This window comes from Eriocheir sinensis, chromosome 38, assembly GCF_024679095.1.
Source record: "Eriocheir sinensis breed Jianghai 21 chromosome 38, ASM2467909v1, whole genome shotgun sequence".
NCBI classification, from domain to species: domain Eukaryota; kingdom Metazoa; phylum Arthropoda; class Malacostraca; order Decapoda; family Varunidae; genus Eriocheir; species Eriocheir sinensis.
Genome location: NC_066546.1, coordinates 4,697,360 through 4,716,403, shown reverse-complemented (window position 1 = coordinate 4,716,403; position 19,044 = coordinate 4,697,360). Strand labels below are relative to the sequence as shown.

The 19,044-nt window shown below is 43.2% G+C and overlaps 1 protein-coding gene across 1 annotated transcript in view; it reads left to right on the top strand.

The window, feature by feature from the left end:
* Positions 1 to 350: 350 nt before the first annotated feature.
* Positions 351 to 19,044, top strand: part of LOC127008794 (macrophage mannose receptor 1-like) — a 46,491-nt gene continuing 27,797 nt past the window's right edge. Inside the window, 15 exon segments of the mRNA XM_050881194.1 lie at positions 351 to 448; positions 1,183 to 1,341; positions 1,957 to 2,139; positions 3,068 to 3,220; positions 3,850 to 3,924; positions 4,039 to 4,080; positions 4,698 to 4,853; positions 7,219 to 7,373; positions 7,776 to 7,872; positions 9,361 to 9,519; positions 10,473 to 10,709; positions 15,541 to 15,732; positions 16,169 to 16,282; positions 16,409 to 16,545; positions 17,329 to 17,444. Coding sequence (XP_050737151.1) covers positions 1,218 to 1,341; positions 1,957 to 2,139; positions 3,068 to 3,220; positions 3,850 to 3,924; positions 4,039 to 4,080; positions 4,698 to 4,853; positions 7,219 to 7,373; positions 7,776 to 7,872; positions 9,361 to 9,519; positions 10,473 to 10,709; positions 15,541 to 15,732; positions 16,169 to 16,282; positions 16,409 to 16,545; positions 17,329 to 17,444 — 1,940 coding nt within the window. The 5' untranslated portion in view covers positions 351 to 448; positions 1,183 to 1,217.

Genomic DNA, 19,044 nt, shown 5'->3' with positions numbered 1-19,044 from the left:
TATTCCCCCTTCTTCCCTCCCCCAGATGAGCGGTACTGTCTTGAAGGGGATTGGGTGCAGGTGGAGGATCACTGTTACTTCTTCAGCACGGAGGAGAAGACGTGGACGTCCGCCGAGGCAGACTGCCAGAAGAGACACCAGACCGCCCACCTCGTCTCCCTCCTCACGTGGGCAGAACTGGACGCTGTGTGCGGTACGTTAGTTTGTGTGCGCGTACGATGCTTTTCACACGCTCCAGGATTGTGTTCTTGTAATGTTTATACTTATTTGTTATATAGTTACGTACATCGTGTCCTTGGCGATTAATAATTGCGCTTTTCGCCCTCTCGTTCTTCCCTCTCAGACCGGCAGCTGGCTAGGGGTTGGATCGGCCTTAGTGACAGGAACCAGGTGGACGAGTGGAAGTGGACCGACGGTCGAGCTGTGAAAATCACCAACTGGGAATCAGGTGAGACGGTAACTGATACGCATTTAGTGGGACACACGCGGCAGTAAGTGTGTTTAAAGCCATGGGTACGGAGGCTCAAGTGAATGGCGATGGGGTGAAAGGCACAGACTTTAGCTGTAAGAATGTTCATGTAGATGGAAGGATATGTGTTAGTCATGCCAGTTAACGCACATACCATAGGGTCGGTAAGGCAAAAAGATTGATCAGTATACACAAACTACAGTAGTAATGAAGATTTGGGAAGTAGAAAGAGTGGTGGAGGTTCGGAGTTACTCGTTTAGATCAGGGTAAGGAAATTGTGAGGTGGGCAGAGAGAGAGGTAGCTGATCACAGACATTATACACTGACTTGGCAAATATGACCTGACCCTTTCCTTCCCCGTTCAGTCTATATCATGAGTCAGTTCGCAGGCAAAGCATGGCCGTCTCCTACCTCGGCCTGAATACATAAGTTGGTAAGAATAGACATAAAATATGAAACATTACAGAACATAACCCTCGCCCCCGCCCTCACAGACACTCTTAGCACGAGAGTAACTAAAATCTTGTATGCTACTACAACTATGTAAATAAACACACACACACACACACACACACACACACACACACCAACACACACACACACAAACAATTCTTTGACCCCTCTCCCCCAACACACTCCATTCTCCACTCCTGCTCCCCTCCCACATCCGTTGCTTCATCACTGCCTTCGTCCCAATTCCCACCCTTCTTCAGGTGAGCCAAACGGGGACGGTGAGAGCTGCGTCGAGATGTACGTGAACACCTGCACGTGGAACGACGTGCCTTGCTCCGACCTGAAAACATACGCCTGCAAGATGCCCGCTGCTGACTCGCCTATCGGCACTGTCAGCACCACCACCGGGATACCTGACAGTATGTGTGTGTGTGTGTGTGTGTGTGTGTGTGTGTGTGAACGGGTGCTGCATTTTTTCCCTCTGTAGCACGGTGAAAAATAGTCTTCTCCGCGATATATTCACATGAAATTATTAGAATTACTTGAATATAACGTCGTAGTATTCACTTCAGAGCCCTTTAAAGACACAAGTGAGAAGTATCCCATTGCCATCTCCTTCACGCCAAGGGTCAGGTTACAGTGTCGCCGCCTACCTGCACAGGCTTTGGAGAGACGGCCATTGAGCTCAAATATTTGTTACAACCTTAGCTAACGGGATGAAGTATACTTTCTTCGCCTCCCATTTCTATTTCATATTGACCTATTATACAAAGTCAAGAATGTTTCGTCTTATGGATCGCATTCACCACCTTTTGTTCGCCGTTTCACAGTCCTCAAAGTCCTTAGAACCTATTCCCTCAGCAGATATCCAGAATTCTTGTTAGAAAAATGTTAACGTGTGTCATAGTATCTCATTTGCAGTCTTTGATGTTGTAATACTTGGTTCTTCCTTTTGTCTGATTATCAACGTGCGAGGTTTTCTTTCTCTTCGCTTTGAGTAACGCAATACCCCCCCCACCCCCCCCCCACCCCAGCGTCAGCGTGCGGCTATGACTGGACCGAGAACCCAGAGACTGGCGAGTGTTACCGCGTTGAAGTCCAGGAATTGAGCTTCCTGGACGCCCAGCTCCACTGCAAAGAACTCTACTACTCCGAGGGGCAGTCCCGGCCAGACCTGGCGTCCATATACTCTGTGCAGGAACAGATGTTTGTTTACCGTGAGTTGGGGGACACTTATCTATTAGTATTTCTGTTTATTATTATTATTATTACCATTATTATTATTGTTATTATTATTATTATTATTATTATTATTATTATTATTATTATTATTATTATTATTATTATTATTATTATTATTATTATTATTATTATTATTATTATCATTATTATCATCATCATCATCATCATCATCATCATTATTATCATGATCATGATCATGATCATGATGATTTATTATTATTATTATTATTATTATTATTATTATTATTATTATTATTATTATTATTATTATTATTATTATTATTATTATTATTATTATTATTATTATTATTATTATTATTATTATTATTATTATTATTATTATTATTATTATTATTATTATTATCATTATTATCATCATTATCATTATCATTATCATTTTTTTTAAATTTTTTTTTTTTATTATCAGTATCATTATCATTATTATTAATAAAATTATTTTTATTATCATTATCATTATTATTATTATTATTATTATTGTTGTTATTGTTATTGTTATTGTTATTGTTATTATAATTATAATTATCATTATTATTATTATTATTATTATTATTATTATTATTATTATTATTATTATTATTATTATTATTATTATTATTATCATCACTATCATCATTGTCGTTATTATTATGATTGTATATCCACGAAAGCATGGATTACACATAAAGTCGAAAGCAAACTCAGACCTAATTTAGTCTCTGTATTGGGTTCCTTGATCATTCCCGTGATTTTTTTTCTCTCAAAATCAAATCACTTATAATGAGGCTTTGTAATCTGCGGCTCTAAGGTCATTAAGGTATTGATCGTCAACCTTGATTTTTGTATGTGACTCACCCAATGCAGCGACAAGGAAAAGCTTCATATTGTTTTTCTTACTCTCCTCAGAACTGGTGGCGGGTGAGCACCTCAGCCAGATCGCCGTGTGGATCGGTATGGTGAACAACTATTACTCCAACTACTGGACGGACGGCACACCCATCGCTTACTACAACTTCCACGACGGCGAGCCCAACAACTACTGGAGCGAGGAGTGCGTGGGTGCGTGTGGAGGGGAGTGTGTGTGTGTGTGTGTGTGTGTGTGTGTGTGTGTGTGTGTGTGTGTGTGTCCTGTTCTCCAGTTTTGACATTAATCTGTTATTGTCTTATTTTCGTATTTTATTTTATCTCATTTTATTTTACATCTATGACTGCTCCTGACTTTTGTTCATTCTTTCCTCTTCACGTTTTTATATCTTTTGTTTCCTAAATCTAAATAAATATATGCATTTTATTTACCTATTAAAGTATTTGTTCGTTTATTGCTTACCGTGATCTATATTTGTTTGTTTATTTGTATATATGTTTGTATTTGTATGAACGAATGCTTACAGACATTCACATTCCGGATCTTTAGTTTCCTAGCCACCAATCCTTCTGCAGTACCTAGGGAAGGAGGAGGGTAAGGCTTGAGGAAGGCGCCACTATAAAAACATCAGCGTGCGCCAATAAAAACACAGTCTATCAAATGTTTTTATGAACTATTTTGTTCGCTTGTTTCTTAACTTGACCTATTTTGATTGGTTGTTTATGTTTGTTTATTTGTTTGTTGATTTACTTATGCCTCTGTCCATTTACTCAGTTATTCGTCCATGCCCTAACTCCGCTCTTCATGCATTACCCCCGCACAGAGATGTACTCGTCAAATGGAAAGTGGAATGATTTCTATTGCGGTGGTCGACTCCCCTTTATCTGCGAAAAGAAAGGTAAGCGAGTGAGATTTTTTTTGTATGTGCGTTTGCGTGAGAGTTTGACATCTGAGTTTGAGCTGAGTCTGACCATTCGACCAGAGACATCTCTAATGATTACTTTTTTTTCAGGGAGAAATTATGTCGGTCCTCAGCCTCCACCTCCTCCCACGAGTGAGTGTGCTGAGCTTTTATTGTTACTGTTGTTTGACTGTGAATGATTGCGCCTTGGCCCGCCTTGCAGTGGCGTAGCTACGGGGGGCACGTGACCACTCATGAGAATCTGATGCCCCCTGGACCCTCCACTTGCCATCCCTAATACCCACCACTGATCTGATCTTTGAGTATACTCTAGTTACCTTCTTTGTGGCATCAGAATGCCCCTGAACCCCCCACACTCAGCTGTACCCCCCAAGTGCCCCCAATCCCCACTGAAGACACTTAGCTTCGCCACTGCCGCCCTGCGGGGGACCTTAACGTTTTCGTCGTTGTCCGTCTCTCTCTTTCTCTTTCTATATATTATGTGTCTATATATGACTGTTTGTCTGTCTGTCTGTCTAACTGTCCGTTGTCAAAATATCTTAGAATCTGATTTATATTGCCACCAAATAGAATCTGATTTATATTGCCACCAGATTGTACGAGAACATTTTTAGGTGAGTATCTCAAGCCGATACAATTATCGGGACAGACCACGAAACTAACCGAATGATGGCGCAAGAATAGAAAAAAACAACCCTTTAGGTTCACATCCTCCCCGTCATCAACACGCCTCCCCTTTCCCTAAGCAGCCCGATGCCCCAGCGGGTGGGAGTACTTCGACAACTTCTGTTACTACTTTTCCACCGACACGGCTGACTGGTTCACGGCCGAGACCACATGTACCAGCATGCTGGGCAGCACCCTGGCCTCCCTCACCAACCAGGACGAGAATGACTTTATGTTTGGTGAGTGTGTGTGTGTGTGTGTGTGTGTGTGTGTGTGTAATAATAATAGTAATAATTAACGGTTTAATGATGAAAGTTACACGAAGCCAATTTAAAGTACTACATGGTAAAAACTTAAAAAGTCAGGTTATTATCCTTGTTAGGTATTTAAAAAAAACTAACTACTATCGCCATGGTGCTGTTCTTGTACCGGTCAGTTCGGGCTCTGATGGGGACCAGCTTGTTGTGGTGGCGTACTGCTCGACGGGGCCTCGGGGCTTCGGGAGGGAGCAGGTGTCTGTGGCGTGGGTTGTGAAGTAGCTTGGTGCCGAACCTCTGAAGCTGAAGGGTCAGGAGGTCCGGAATGGATAGAAGGTTCAGTTGGGTGATGGTTTCATTGTAAGTTGTGCAGTTCGACCCCATGATGATTGATTCTTTTTGCCTTCTTCTGTACTTTTTCCAATTTCTTTGTTTGTGTGTTGTTGAGGGATGACGACCAGACTGGAGACGCGTAGCACAGTTTTGGCAGGATGAATGTGGTGCGGACATGTGTCAGGTCGGAGGTAGGGACGCCAAATTTCTTGGGAGTGCGGAGCATGTGCAATCTGCATGAGGTGGCTGAGATCGTAGTGTTGGTGTGCGGGTCCCGGCTGAGCTTGTCGTCGAGGAGGATGCTAAGTAGTTTAGTGGTGTGCACAACTTCCAGGATGTGATCACCGAGCTTGAGTGTTGGGGGGGGGGGAGTATAGGTGTAATGGTCAGGTCGAAGTGCATGACTGTTGTTTTCTTCCTGTTAATGGTGATGGAATTGTCTTGGGCCCAGGCCTGCAGGGTGTTGAGATTGTTTTGAAAGGAAGTGTAGTCTGGTGAAGTGTTGTTAATGGCTGCAGCTATTGTGGAATCGTCAACATATTTTCAGCGTTGATGTATGCCTTGCAAGGCATTGTTGACTAGTATGATGAAGCAGAGTGGCCCCATTCGTGTCCCCTGAGGGACACCACACGTGATACTTTGAATGTTGGATGTCTCACCATTGTACCGAACTGCTTGTTGACGATTGTTAATGAAATCTGACAACCAGGAAACTAACCATTCTTTGATACCCAGATTAAGTGCTTTAGTGATGATGGTGGTGTGGTTAACTAAATCAAATGCCTTGGTAAAATCTATGAAGTGTGTGTGTGTGAGAGAGAGAGAGAGAGAGAGAGAGAGAGAGAGAGAGAGAGAGAGAGAGAGAGAGAGAGAGAGAGAGAGAGAGAGAGAGTTTTCGATTCAATAATCTAAATTGATTGTTAAAATTTATCTCCTGTTTTTTTTTTTTTTACCCAGCATACTTCCTGCATCGCTACTACTTCATCACTTTATTATTTTCTCTCATATGCTCCTTCCTTGCCCCTCTCCTCACCACTTGCCATTTATTCCTTTGTTTCCCCTTGCCTATTGAGTTCCTTGCACTCTTTCTTTCCTCTTCTTAATCAGCCATCATCTTTCTGAGGTCTCTTTCTCATATCAATTTCCTTCTTGTTGTCCATTTCCTTTTCCCTTCCTTGTCTCTACCTTCTCCTCACATCCATGGCCTCTGACTCCTTCTCTCTCCCATTCTCATAGTTATTTTTCCTCCTATCCTATTTATCATCACTTATCCCATTCTTTACTCCCTGTTAGTTTCTTACCGTTTTTGTTTCTTTCCTATCCTTCATTAAATCTCTACTGTCTTTCAGAACTCATCCATCCTTTCAGTCACCTCTTGTACGTATCACTGAGATTTTCTTTCTTCTATGTGCTACTTTTCAAACTATGTCACCTCTTGCCTTTTTGTTGCTTTTTTACTGTGTCATCAACTACTGCCAACCCTCTTCCATTGCTTGCCTGATTTTCTTATCTTTTCTTTTCCTCTTTACTTATCTTTCTTACCCCCTCACATCACATCTCTCTATCTGTCCTCTTCTCCTGAATGTCTTCCCCTCATTCTGCTCTCCTTTTCCTAGCTTTTTCTTCTTGTCCTCCTTACCTTCCTTTCTCTCTCTTTGTTTTCTTTCTCCATTCTCTCTACATTGTCTTAATCTTCCCTCCTTTCCTCCTCCCTACTCTCCTTCTCCTCTTCTAACCTCCCCCCTCATCTTCCTCTATCATCCCTCCCTCCCATTCTCTTCTCTGAATTCCTCAAACCCGTTAATTAATCCTTTCTCCCATCCTTTCTCTTCTCCACAAACCACCATTGATGCATGGCTCTAGTCCTCTCCATCCCTTCCTTACGTCCCCATCATCATTTCCAGCGTTCCCTCTTCCATACCTCAGTTCTTCCATCCCTGTCTTCCTGTCTTCCTCCATCTATCCTCCACCACCTCCCAGTGATGCATGGCCGCCGTCCTTTACTCGTCCGCAGGGAGGTTATCAGCCATGGAGGCAAACGGCTGGATTGGCCTTCGAGATGACGACAATGGCGAAAACTGGCACTGGGTTGACGGCTCCACGTTTTACTGGGACAACTGGGGTGAAGGGGAGCCCAACAACGCCGGTGATGGGGAGCACTGTGGGGAGGTGAGTCCTTGGGTAGCTTAGGCACAACACAAATAATTGCATAGACACATATTTCCTCCTTCTTATTTGTTAATCTCTCTTGGCGTCTCTTTTCTTATCGAGCCGTTGGTCTGTCCCTTCTGTCGTTATTCACAACTTTTTCCATAGCTAAGGCCCAAGGCCATCTAGATGGCCTTGTAAGGCCACACCTTCCTGCACATGTATAAAAAAAAGTCGATGATATGTTACTGATAATCCTTTCTATCGCTGTAAACAATCAATGGTCTAAGATTATTCTACATGTTCTTCTCTCTGATTGGCGAACGTTGTCTACATTATTTCATTCTCACGCTTATTGGATATTTATTTATTTCCTGTGCATGCATCGTCACCTTAAGAATTACATCACTTCATTCTTCTCAGATTAAAACACATGACAGTTGGAACGGTTGGTACACTGGCATGTGGAACGACGCTGAGTGCGGAAACCTTAACCACTACGTGTGCAAGACGAGCGTCGGTAAGTTGGGCTCCTCAGCTTGTTCTTGTCCTTTTTTGTGCCGTAATGGAAGCAGCCGAAGGGCAACAAGAACAGGAAACCAAAAACCCCGCTAAGCACTATTCCAGCAAAAAGAGTACAGTACAGTATGATGCTGCTGATGTGACGATGTGATTGTGTTGTGAAGGTGGTGGTGTGGCGGTGACATTCTCAACGGGGTGATGTGGCACTGTGAACATTTGATAGGTGGCGGGGTGGGGGGAAGGGGATTGTAGTGATGAAGGGGTAACTATTTTATAAAGATTGTGACCGTGCAAAAATATAAATGGTGGTGGTGGTGGTGGTGTAGGACTATAGGTATGGCTCTTATAAAAACTGTGTACATTTGATAGGTGGCGGGGTGGGAGGAAGGGGATTGTAGTGATGAAGGGGTAACTATTTTATAAAGATTGTGACCGTGCAGAAATAGAAATGGCGGTGGTGGTGGTGGTGGTGGTGGTGTAGGACTATAGGTATGGCTCTTATAAAAACGGTGATGTGGTACTATGGAGATAATGATGATAATAGTGAGGGTGGATGCATGTCTATTTCTATAAAGATGTGGTACTGTAGAGATGATGATGATGATGATGATGACAGTGAGGTTGTATATATAACGTTTCTTTAGTATGAAGGGATGGGGAATGGTACTGTATAGATGATGATGATGATGATGATAGTGAGGTTGTATATATAACGTTTCTTTAGTATGAAGGGATGGGGAATGATACTGTATAGATGATGATGATGATGATGATGATGATGATAATAATAGTGAGGGTATATGTATGAGTTTCTTTAGAGATGAGGTATGGCACTGTAGAGATGATGATGATGATGATGATGATGATGATGATGACAGTGAGGTTGTATATATAACGTTTCTTTAGTATGAAGGGATGGGGAATGGTACTGTATAGATGATGATGATGATGATGATGATAATAGTGAGGGTATACGTATGAGTTTCTTTAGAGATGAGGTATGGCACTGTAGAGATGATGATGATGATGATGATGGTGGTGTAGGTACGAGTATTTCTTTAGAGATGGGGTGTGATACTGTACAGATGATGAGCGATGACGGTAACTGTATAACTGTTTATGTAAGAGAGATGTGGCAGTGTCGAGATGATGACGGGGGGGTCATCAAAAATAAAATGTAGAGAAAAATATTATTAATGTACTACTGACTTCACTTGTAGGTATACGAGTATCTACGAATACGACAAATACAAGCCTTACACACACAAAAAAAAAACGATATAATGTGCCATATCTTTCAATGTATTTTGCCTCCAAGACAATATACTACCCGGCTTTACAAACATATCTACGAGTATGCATTCATCAATAACAAATATCAGAGGAAATAATGAACCTCAGTACCTCCAAGATTCAAATATCAGCTGTCCTTCATCACGGCAGATCAGCTGGATCACAGAATGACACGCTGCTTAACCTTCCCCAGTGACATGCCCGGACTCCTGGGTGTACAAGGACGGCAAGTGTTACTACGTGAGCGACTCGGAGGCAACCAATAGCGAGGGTCAGATCAAGTGCGAGCTGGTGAACACGCGCGCCAACCTGGTCAACATACACTCAGCGGAGGAAAACCAGTTCTTCATGGGTAGGTTGTGGACGGTCACGAGGAGTTGGCTGCCTCTGATGGTGGTTACTTCTCTCTCGGTGTGTTTTGTATTTGATGTATTTTTTTTTACAGCAAAGGAGACGGCTCAAGGGCAACATAAAGAGTGCAGAGAAAAAAAAAATGCTGCTCACCGCTCCCATTCTACGTGTGTGTGTGTGTGTGTGTGTGTGTGTGTGTGTGTGTGTGTGTATTCTGTTGTCTTCTTGTATGTCGACTGTTTCTTTCTTCTCCTCTTTCCTTCTTCCTCTTCTTCCCCTTTATGTATTTTTGTCGTTGTTGTTGTTGTTGTCGTTGTTGTTGTTGTTGTTGTTGTTGTTGTATCGTGTTATGTTTTTGTTCCGATGTTTATTGTTTTCACTTGTCTTTCTACATGTATTTTTTCCCACTGTTCATTCATATTCCCGCTGTTTGTTTGTTTGTTTGTTTGTTTGGTCCTCTTTCCTCCTTCCTCTCCTCCGCTCTTCCTCCTTCCTCTGCCTCGTGTTATGTTTGTGTTTCGATGTTTTTTTTTATTTTTAATTTGACTTATCTTTCTACATGTATTATTTCTTCTACTGTTTATTCACATGTCCACGTTTTTTTCTCCCTTTCCCTCTTCTACTTCCTCCTTTCCTTCTCTATTTCCCTCTGCTCCTTACAATTTTCTCCTTCCTTCCTTCCTTCCATTAATTCACCCTTCCTTCCGTCATTCATTCATTCATTTATTTATTCCCTTCTTTCTTTTTTTCTTTTTTTCCTTCCTTCCTGTCTTTTTTCCTTCCTTCCTTCCTTCGTTCATTCATTCATTAGTCCCTCTTTGTTCCTTCCCTGTGTTCGGCCTTTCTCACAGTGTCAATGTACGGAAAACGAACTCACATGCATCAGCCCTCCATGAGCCGCCACAGACTCCAAGGACAACTCACGGACAACTCAAACTTTCCATTCCCTTACAGAGCAGCTAAAACATGGCAGTTCCTCTTGCTGGATTGGGCTGCACTACAACGGGAGCACGTGGGTGTGGAACGACGACAACCAGACCGAGTATGTAAACTGGAACCCCAGTGAGCCCAACAATATTGAGACGGAGACGTGCGCGGAGATGATCGACTACCCCGGCGATGAATCCCTTGGGAGGTGGAACAACCTGGCCTGCTCGGAGAGTCGGGCCTACGGCTGCGAGGTGTACCCGAGTAAGTGTTTGGCCTCAACGTCGTCTGAAAGAATTACTTGAATCGTCTGAAAGAGTTACTTGTTTACTTATTCGCTTTCTTGAGTTTATTGGACTGGAGTGTTTTTGCTTATTTGTGATCCACTGGTCATTCTTTCTGTTTCGTTTATTGATTCTTTTTTATAGTTTATTTTCCCTTTGAGTGTTTAACCTCTTAAGGGGAAAGTCCGCCGTGGATTAAAATTGCATATATGGTCATGAATAATTTATATGTTATATATATTTGTACCTTTGTTATCATATGAAAATTTCAAGCTGATCAGATGAAATGAAAAATTAAGAAAATTATTTTTCGTTATTTAAATGAAAATTTTGAATGATTTTTTCTCAGCCATGTTGTTACTGATTTTCTTGTGACATGCACATCTGATAATTCATTGTTATTCTTACAATTTGTCAAGATGTTTTTTTGAAAACTATTTTTGTTAATCTGTAAAAATTTCTTTTTTATTTTTTAAAATTGTTTTTGGATAATTTTCCCATATATTGAAACTATGCCGTATTTAAGAAAAAAAAAACATCTTGTAGAATATTAGCACGATATATGATCTTGTATGAATTAAAGTTTCATGAAAATCGTGCAGAAAATAAAAGCAAAAAATATTTTTATGTTCATTTTGTACTAGTTTTGAGAAAAACGCGATTAAAGTTTTGCTAAAGTTCTTCGGCCCAGTGTAGGCACTATACTGTCAATGCTACTTTCATATGAATTTTATGGAATCAGTAATCACATCTGTGAGTGCATAAAAGGATCAGGCACCTTGTCTCTCCTTATAAAGGTGTTAATCGCTCAAAGGTGAAGGTGTCAGGGCGCGCCACGCCCCTCATTGTTGCAAGGTTCGATCAGTACTCTCCAGGTGCATAGCTATCGGTTGGAATTCCTGTGTCTGTCTTCCTCTTCTTCTGTATTGTCGTCTCCGGTGTAATTCTTCTTTTTTCTCTCATTTCTAATCTTTTTTCTATGTATTCATTTGTTCCGAACATTTTTATGAGCAGGTTGCACTTTTCATATCCATATTTTTTTATATTACGTGCCAGCCTAAAGCGCCGGTAGGCTTTCTTGAGGGGCCTAGATGGTATTCGGTCCCAGCCCGTCAAGGCGCAGGCAAGTGTTTTATAGTGGCGCCATCTTTTCTTGGATCATGCTCCCCCGGAGCTCGTTCTTGGTTCACTTGGACTGTTTCTTCTAGAGTCCGGGTTGATGGGTGGTCTTCAGGACAGCAAGTGGGTAGTTTCAAGCCACTCGGCGGTGACTGAAAAATCCCAGGTTGTAGCGGCGGATTCGAACCCGCGTCGTCCATCACGCAATGAATGCGGGTCCCGCACGCTAACCACTCAGCCACCGCCTTCCCGAATTGTGTTGCAAAACTGTTGCATGGGTTACAGAATTCACCCTGAAGATTGTTGCATGTTTGATTTTTCAACATTTATTTCACACTTTGGCATGCCAGCTAATGCGCCGCAGTCAGTAGCCACTTAAATCTCCTCGCTATTGGCATTTAAATTTATGTCTGACTGAAAAAAGATCTACCACTCGAAAGCCAAAGGATAGGATGTTGCCATAGACCATATAACTCAATTTCGTATTTTTTGAAAATTATTTTTATATTTTCAAGGAGGACTCTTCCCTTAAGTTGCCTTTCCTTATTACGTTTATTCAGTCCCGTCTGTTACATTTGTCTCCTGTGGTCGTGATGCTAATTTTCTTTTATTCTTATACTATGAACACTTTGAAGAGTTCACTAAATGACATTTTTGTATCATTACCGAATCATAGTGGGTCTTAGTGTTCTCAGGTGTTTGCAGACTCTTGATTCACTTGACCCAGAGTGCGTCTCGTTGGTATCTTCCAGGTGCTAAGGGGTATGAATCGCCTTGAGCTCAACTTATTATAACTAAGATCTTTTAGTCCAAGAGTTTAAGCTTTCCAGTTGTTTTCATGTCTGATTCTTTACTTGGGGCTGTTTCTTTACTTGGGTCTGTTTCTTTACTTGGGTCTGTTTCTTTACTTGGGTCTGTTTCTTTACTTGGGTCTGTTTCTTTACTTGGGTCTGTTTCTTTACTTGGGTCTGTTTCTTTACTTGGGTCTGTTTCTTTACTTGGGTCTGTTTCTTTACTTGGGTCTGTTTCTTTACTTGGGTGTGTTTCTTTACTTGGGGCTGTTTCTTTACTTGGGTCTGTTTCTTTACTTGGGTCTGTTTCTTTACTTGGGGCTGTTTCTTTACTTGGGGCTGTTTCTTTACTTGGGTCTGTTTCTTTACTTGGGGCTGTTTCTTTACTTGGGTGTGTTTCTTTACTTGGGGCTGTTTCTTTACTTGGGTGTGTTTCTTTACTTGGGTCTGTTTCTTTACTTGGGTCTGTTTCTTTACTTGGGGCTGTTTCTTTACTTGGGTCTGTTTCTTTACTTGGGTGTGTTTCTTTACTTGGGTCTGTTTCTTTACTTGGGTCTGTTTCTTTACTTGGGTCTGTTTCTTTACTTGGGTGTGTTTCTTTACTTGGGTGTGTTTCTTTACTTGGGGCTGTTTCTTTACTTGGGTGTGTTTCTTTACTTGGGTCTGTTTCTTTACTTGGGTCTGTTTCTTTACTTGGGTGTGTTTCTTTACTTGGGGCTGTTTCTTTACTTGGGTGTGTTTCTTTACTTGGGTGTGTTTCTTTACTTGGGGCTGTTTCTTTACTTGGGGCTGTTTCTTTACTTGGGTGTGTTTCTTTACTTGGGTGTGTTTCTTTACTTGGGGCTGTTTCTTTACTTGGGGCTGTTTCTTTACTTGGGGCTGTTTCTTTACTTGGGGCTGTTTCTTTACTTGGGTGTGTTTCTTTACTTGGGTGTGTTTCTTTACTTGGGGCTGTTTCTTTACTTGGGTGTGTTTCTTTACTTGGGTGTGTTTCTTTACTTGGGTGTGTTTCTTTACTTGGGGCTGTTTCTTTACTTGGGGCTGTTTCTTTACTTGGGTGTGTTTCTTTACTTGGGTGTGTTTCTTTACTTGGGTCTGTTTCTTTACTTGGGGCTGTTTCTTTACTTGGGGCTGTTTCTTTACTTGGGTGTGTTTCTTTACTTGGGGCTGTTTCTTTACTTGGGGCTGTTTTTTTACTTGGGGCTGTTTCTTTACTTGGGTGTGTTTCTTTACTTGGGGCTGTTTCTTTACTTGGGGCTGTTTTTTTACTTGGGGCTGTTTCTTTACTTGGGTGTGTTTCTTTACTTGGGGCTGTTTCTTTACTTGGGGCTGTTTCTTTACTTGGGGCTGTTTCTTTACTTGGGTGTGTTTCTTTACTTGGGTGTGTTTCTTTACTTGGGGCTGTTTCTTTACTTGGGGCTGTTTTTTTACTTGGGGCTGTTTCTTTACTTGGGTGTGTTTCTTTACTTGGGTGTGTTTCTTTACTTGGGTGTGTTTCTTTACTTCGTGCTGTTCCTTTACTTGGGGCTGTTTCTTTACTTGGGTGTGTTTCTTTACTTGGGTGTGTTTCTTTACTTGGGTGTGTTTCTTTACTTGGGGCTGTTTCTTTACTTGGGGCTGTTTTTTTACTTGGGGCTGTTTCTTTACTTGGGTGTGTTTCTTTACTTGGGGCTGTTTCTTTACTTCGTGCTGTTCCTTTACTTGGGGCTGTTTCTTTACTTGGGTGTGTTTCTTTACTTGGGGCTGTTTCTTTACTTCGTGCTGTTCCTTTACTTGGGGCTGTTTTTCTCGGGCGTTTTGAAGTCTTAGGTCGGTACTCTCAGCCTCTCGGGAATTTTTCTTCACATTCACGGTAAAGAAGCTTTGTCATACTACCACCAGGGTTGTAACACTACACTTGAATATGCCCACAACTCCTACCAAAGCCTTGTCAAATGTCTGGGCTTGGGCACCGAAATGTTGAGAAATATGGCGCTTAGTGTCGCTCAGGTAAGGGTCGCATTTCATTCGAGGCTTTCTAGAACTTTGCAGCCGGAGGTCGTCTCAGGTGTGCAGGTGTTGGATCTATATCACAGTTCCAGCTCACCTGACCTTCACGGGAAGCCCATAACAATAAATAGAGTGTACCTCCCTCCCTCCCCGCACTTGCCCCCCACACACACACACACACACACACACACACACACACACACACACACACACACACACACACACACACACACACACACACACACACACACACACACACACACACATCACCCTTCCCCTCTTCCCCCATTACTCATCACAAGAAACTCATTGTATTGTATTCTGTGTATTTTCAGCCTTATGGCTGCCTAGAAATGAATAGACCATTTATTATTATTATTATTATTATTATTATTATTATTATTATTATTATTATTATTATTATTATTATTATTATTATTATTATTATTATTATTATTATTATTATTATTATTATTATTATTATTATTATTGTGTGTGTGTGTATTATTATTATTGTGTGTGTACACACACACACACACACACACACACACACACACACACACACACACACACACACACACACACACATACACACTAGGACTCTAAACTTCCATCCTATAATTTCGTGTGAAGGAAAGTTATCGTCACTCCTTCACCCTCTTCTTTTCTTTCACAAATCTCTAGCCTTACTTTTCTCCTCACTTTTTCTTTATCACTTTCCTCCTTAACTGGCCTTCCCCTTCTTCCCTTTCCTCCCTTCCCTGCTCAGTCTTCTTCCTCTCTTCCCTTTTTCAGTCAGCAACACATGTACAGTTCGTCTGGCCCCGTCTAGGACCTCTCAGCCTTAACTGCAACCCCATGGCCGTTTTGAGTCTTACATTTACTAATGACAAATCTGCGTCACATCCACAGCTCATGAAGTCGGCTGTGAGGAGGGGTGGTATTCCTTTGGGGACTACTGCTATTGGCATTCTTACCAAGATTACTACAACAGCCTCGAGCTGACCTACGACCAGGCCCAGCAGTACTGTCAGTCCTTGGGAGCCAATATTGCCTCCATCCACTCGGCCGAAGAAAACGATTTCCTCTCCAGCTATGCCTACGGTGAGGAATCCGGCGCTACAGCCACCTGTGCTCGGATACGTTGGGAGATGATAATGATTTTTGAGCCTTGTCATACTTGGCTGTGAGATAATGAGACTGTGAAAGAGTACAGGAAATAAGTTGGATAACTCAGAAAATGAGATGACCAGATTACATGAACGGAATTGATGCAAGTGGCTAGGTCAAGAGAGAAACTTCCATTCGGTCAGAAGACAACAGGGAGAGGATTAGGATAGATTGAGTATCAAATCAGATTTGATTTCCATACAGACAACACAACCCCAAAACAACAGTGAGAAAGCATGTACGGCAAATTAAATGTTAAAACAAACAGTGTCCTTCGCTTCCTAATCACACTGCTCATATTAATGACTCTCGCTGTTGTTTTTTGCTGATATTCGTGGTATTTGACGCATGCTGTCCCTTTGTCCTCCAGCCTCATACTACTACTCGTTCATCGGCCTCTCGGACACCGGGCACACAGATGTGTTCACGTGGGACGACGGCACAGAGGTCGTCTTCACGAGCATGGTCGGTTTCTCCTACGCGGGTAAGAAGTCATAAGAAGTGTTTGTTAGTGGTTAGCATCTCTACTTAATCTTAACCGAGTGAAGGATGAATATTCAGTAAATCTTAGGATTCGTATTTATGTTAATCAACTCTTCACCTTCACCAGAAAAGCAACACTGCGTCTCCTTTGATTATTATGGTACGGATTGGAAGTTCATAAACTGTGACGATGCCTCAGACTTCTTCTGCAAGAAACCACAGGAGGCAACACCAATCAACCCCGACACGAATGGCTGTGACAAGGTGCGGCGGGGTGGGGGGGGGGGGGGATTGGGGGGGGGAGGTGATGAGGAAAGGGAGAGGAGGGTTGGAGTAACATGGGGAGCACGGGGAGGAAGACAGAAAAGGAGGAAGGAGAGGCAAGGAGTAAAAAGAGAGAGAAGATTGGAGAGTGGGAGTGGAATGAAGAGAGATAAAAAAGAAGAAAAGAGAAGTGGGGGAGAGTAACGAGAAGACAGACAAGGAGGAAGGAAAAGTGAAAAGACAGAGAGGAGAGGTGATGTGATGTTTGGAGGAGGGAAGAAAAGAAGAGAGGGAGGAGAGATACAGAGGGAAAGGAAGGAGAAGGCAAAGCAAGAAAGGGAGGGGAGGGAAGGAAAGAAGGGGAAGGTTAAGGATGAAAAGGATAAAGAAAACGCGAGGAGAGAAGTAAGGCTGGAGAGGTATGGAAGGAGAGAAAAGAAAAGGAGCGAAGAGAAATTCCCTTCACTCAAAATAATAGAAGGCAAGTTGAGAGTCTTATATTCTGTATCTCGCTTGTGTGTGTGTGTGTGTGTGTGTGTGTATGGGGACCTCCTTGGTGTGTCTTGCCTGTTTCTTGTGGTCCTGTGTGTGTAGGATGCATGTAGAGAATCCTTAACGTATCCCATCCTCTTATCCCTCTGGTGTGTGTGTGTGTGTGTGTCTGTGTATGGGGACTTCCTTGGTGTGTCTTGCCTGTGTCTTGTGGTCCTGTGTGTGTAGGATGCATGTAGAGAATCCTTAACATATCCCATCCTCTTATCCCTCTGGTGTGTGTGCGCGCAGGGTGACGCCTACCACGAGACGTCCTGCTACAGCTTCCCCGGCACCTCCGACACGTGGGACAACGCCAAGAGTGACTGCGAGAGCCGCGGCCAACACCTCGTCGTGCTGGCCAATCAGTGAGTGGTCCGGCGCCGCGTGAGCTGTGTTGCGACTGTCCCTTCCTCTCCCCTTCTTCTTCCCTTCCCTCCCTTTCCCTACCTTTACTCTTCTTTTCCCTTCCTTTCCCATCCCTTCCTCTCCCCTTCTTCTTCCCTTCCTTCCCTTCCTCCCTTTCCCTACCTTCTCTTCTTTTCCCTTCCTTTCCCATCCTTCCTCTCCCCTTCTTCTTCCCTTCCTTCCCTTCCCTCCCTTTCCCTACCTTTACTCTTCTTTTCCCTTCCTTTCCCATCCCTTCCTCTCCCCTTCTTCTTCCCTTCCTTCCCTTCCCTCCCTTTCCCTACCTTTACTCTTCTTTTCCCTTCCTTTCCCATCCCTTCCTCTCCCCTTCTTCTTCCCTTCCTTCCCTTCCCTCCCTTTCCCTACCTTTACTCTTCTTTTCCCTTCCTCTCCCATCCCTTCCTCTCCCATCCCTTCCTCTCCCCTTCTTCTTCCCTTCCTTCCCTTCCCTCCCTTTCCCTACCTTTACTCTTCTTTTCCCTTCCTTTCCCATCCCTTCCTCTCCCATCCCTTCCTCTCCCATCCCTTCCTCTCCCCTTCTTCTTCCCTTCCTTCCCTTCCCTCCCTTCCTCTTCTTTTCCTTCCTTTCCCATCCCTTCCTCTCCCATCCCTTCCTCTCCCCTTCTTCTTCCCTTCCTTCCCTTCCCTCCCTTTCCCTACCTTTACTCTTCTTTTCCCTTCCTTTCCCATCCCTTCCTCTCCCATCCCTTCCTCTCCCCTTCTTCTTCCTTTCCTTCCTTCCTCCTTTCCTTCCTTTCCTCTTCTTTTTCCCTTCCTCTCCCATCCCTTTCCCTCCCCTCTCTTCCCTTCCCATTCTTTTTCCTTCCTCTCCCTTCCCTTCCTTTCCCATCCCTTCCTCTCCCATCCCTTCCTCTCCCCTTCTTCTTCCTTTCCTTCCCTTCCCTCCCTTTCCTTACCTTTACTCTTCTTTTCCCTTCCTCTCCCATCCCTTCTTCTCCCCTTCTTCTTCCTTTCCTTCCCTTCCCTCCCTTTCCCTTCCTTTCCTCTTCTTTTCCCTTCCTCTCCCATCCCTTCCACTCCCATCCCTTCCTCTCCCCTTCTTCTTCCTTTCCTTCCCTTCCCTCCCTTTCCCTTCCTTTCCTCTTCTTTTTCCCTTCCTCTCCCATCCCTTTCCCTCCCCTCTCTTCCCTTCCCATTCTTTTCCCTTCCTCTCCCATCCCTTCCTCTCCCCTTCTTCTTCCTTTCCTTCCCTTCCCTCCTTTCCTTCCTTTCCTCTTCTTTCCTTCCTCTCCCATCCTTCCACTCCCATCCCTTCCTCTCCCTTCTTCGTCCTTTCCTTCCCTTCCCTCCCTTTCCCTTCCTTTCCTCTTCTTTTTCCCTTCCTCTCCCATCCCTTTCCCTCCCCTCTCTTCCCTTCCCCTTCTTTTTCCTTCCTCTCCCTTCCCTTCCTTTCCCCTTCTTTTCCCTTCCCCCCTCATCCCTTCCTTTCCCCTTCTTTTTCCTTCCCCTCCCTTCCCTTCTCTTTCCCTTCTTTTCCCTTCCCTTCCCTTCCCTCGCTTTCCCCTTCTTCCCTTCCTTCCCTTTCCTCCCTTTCCCTTC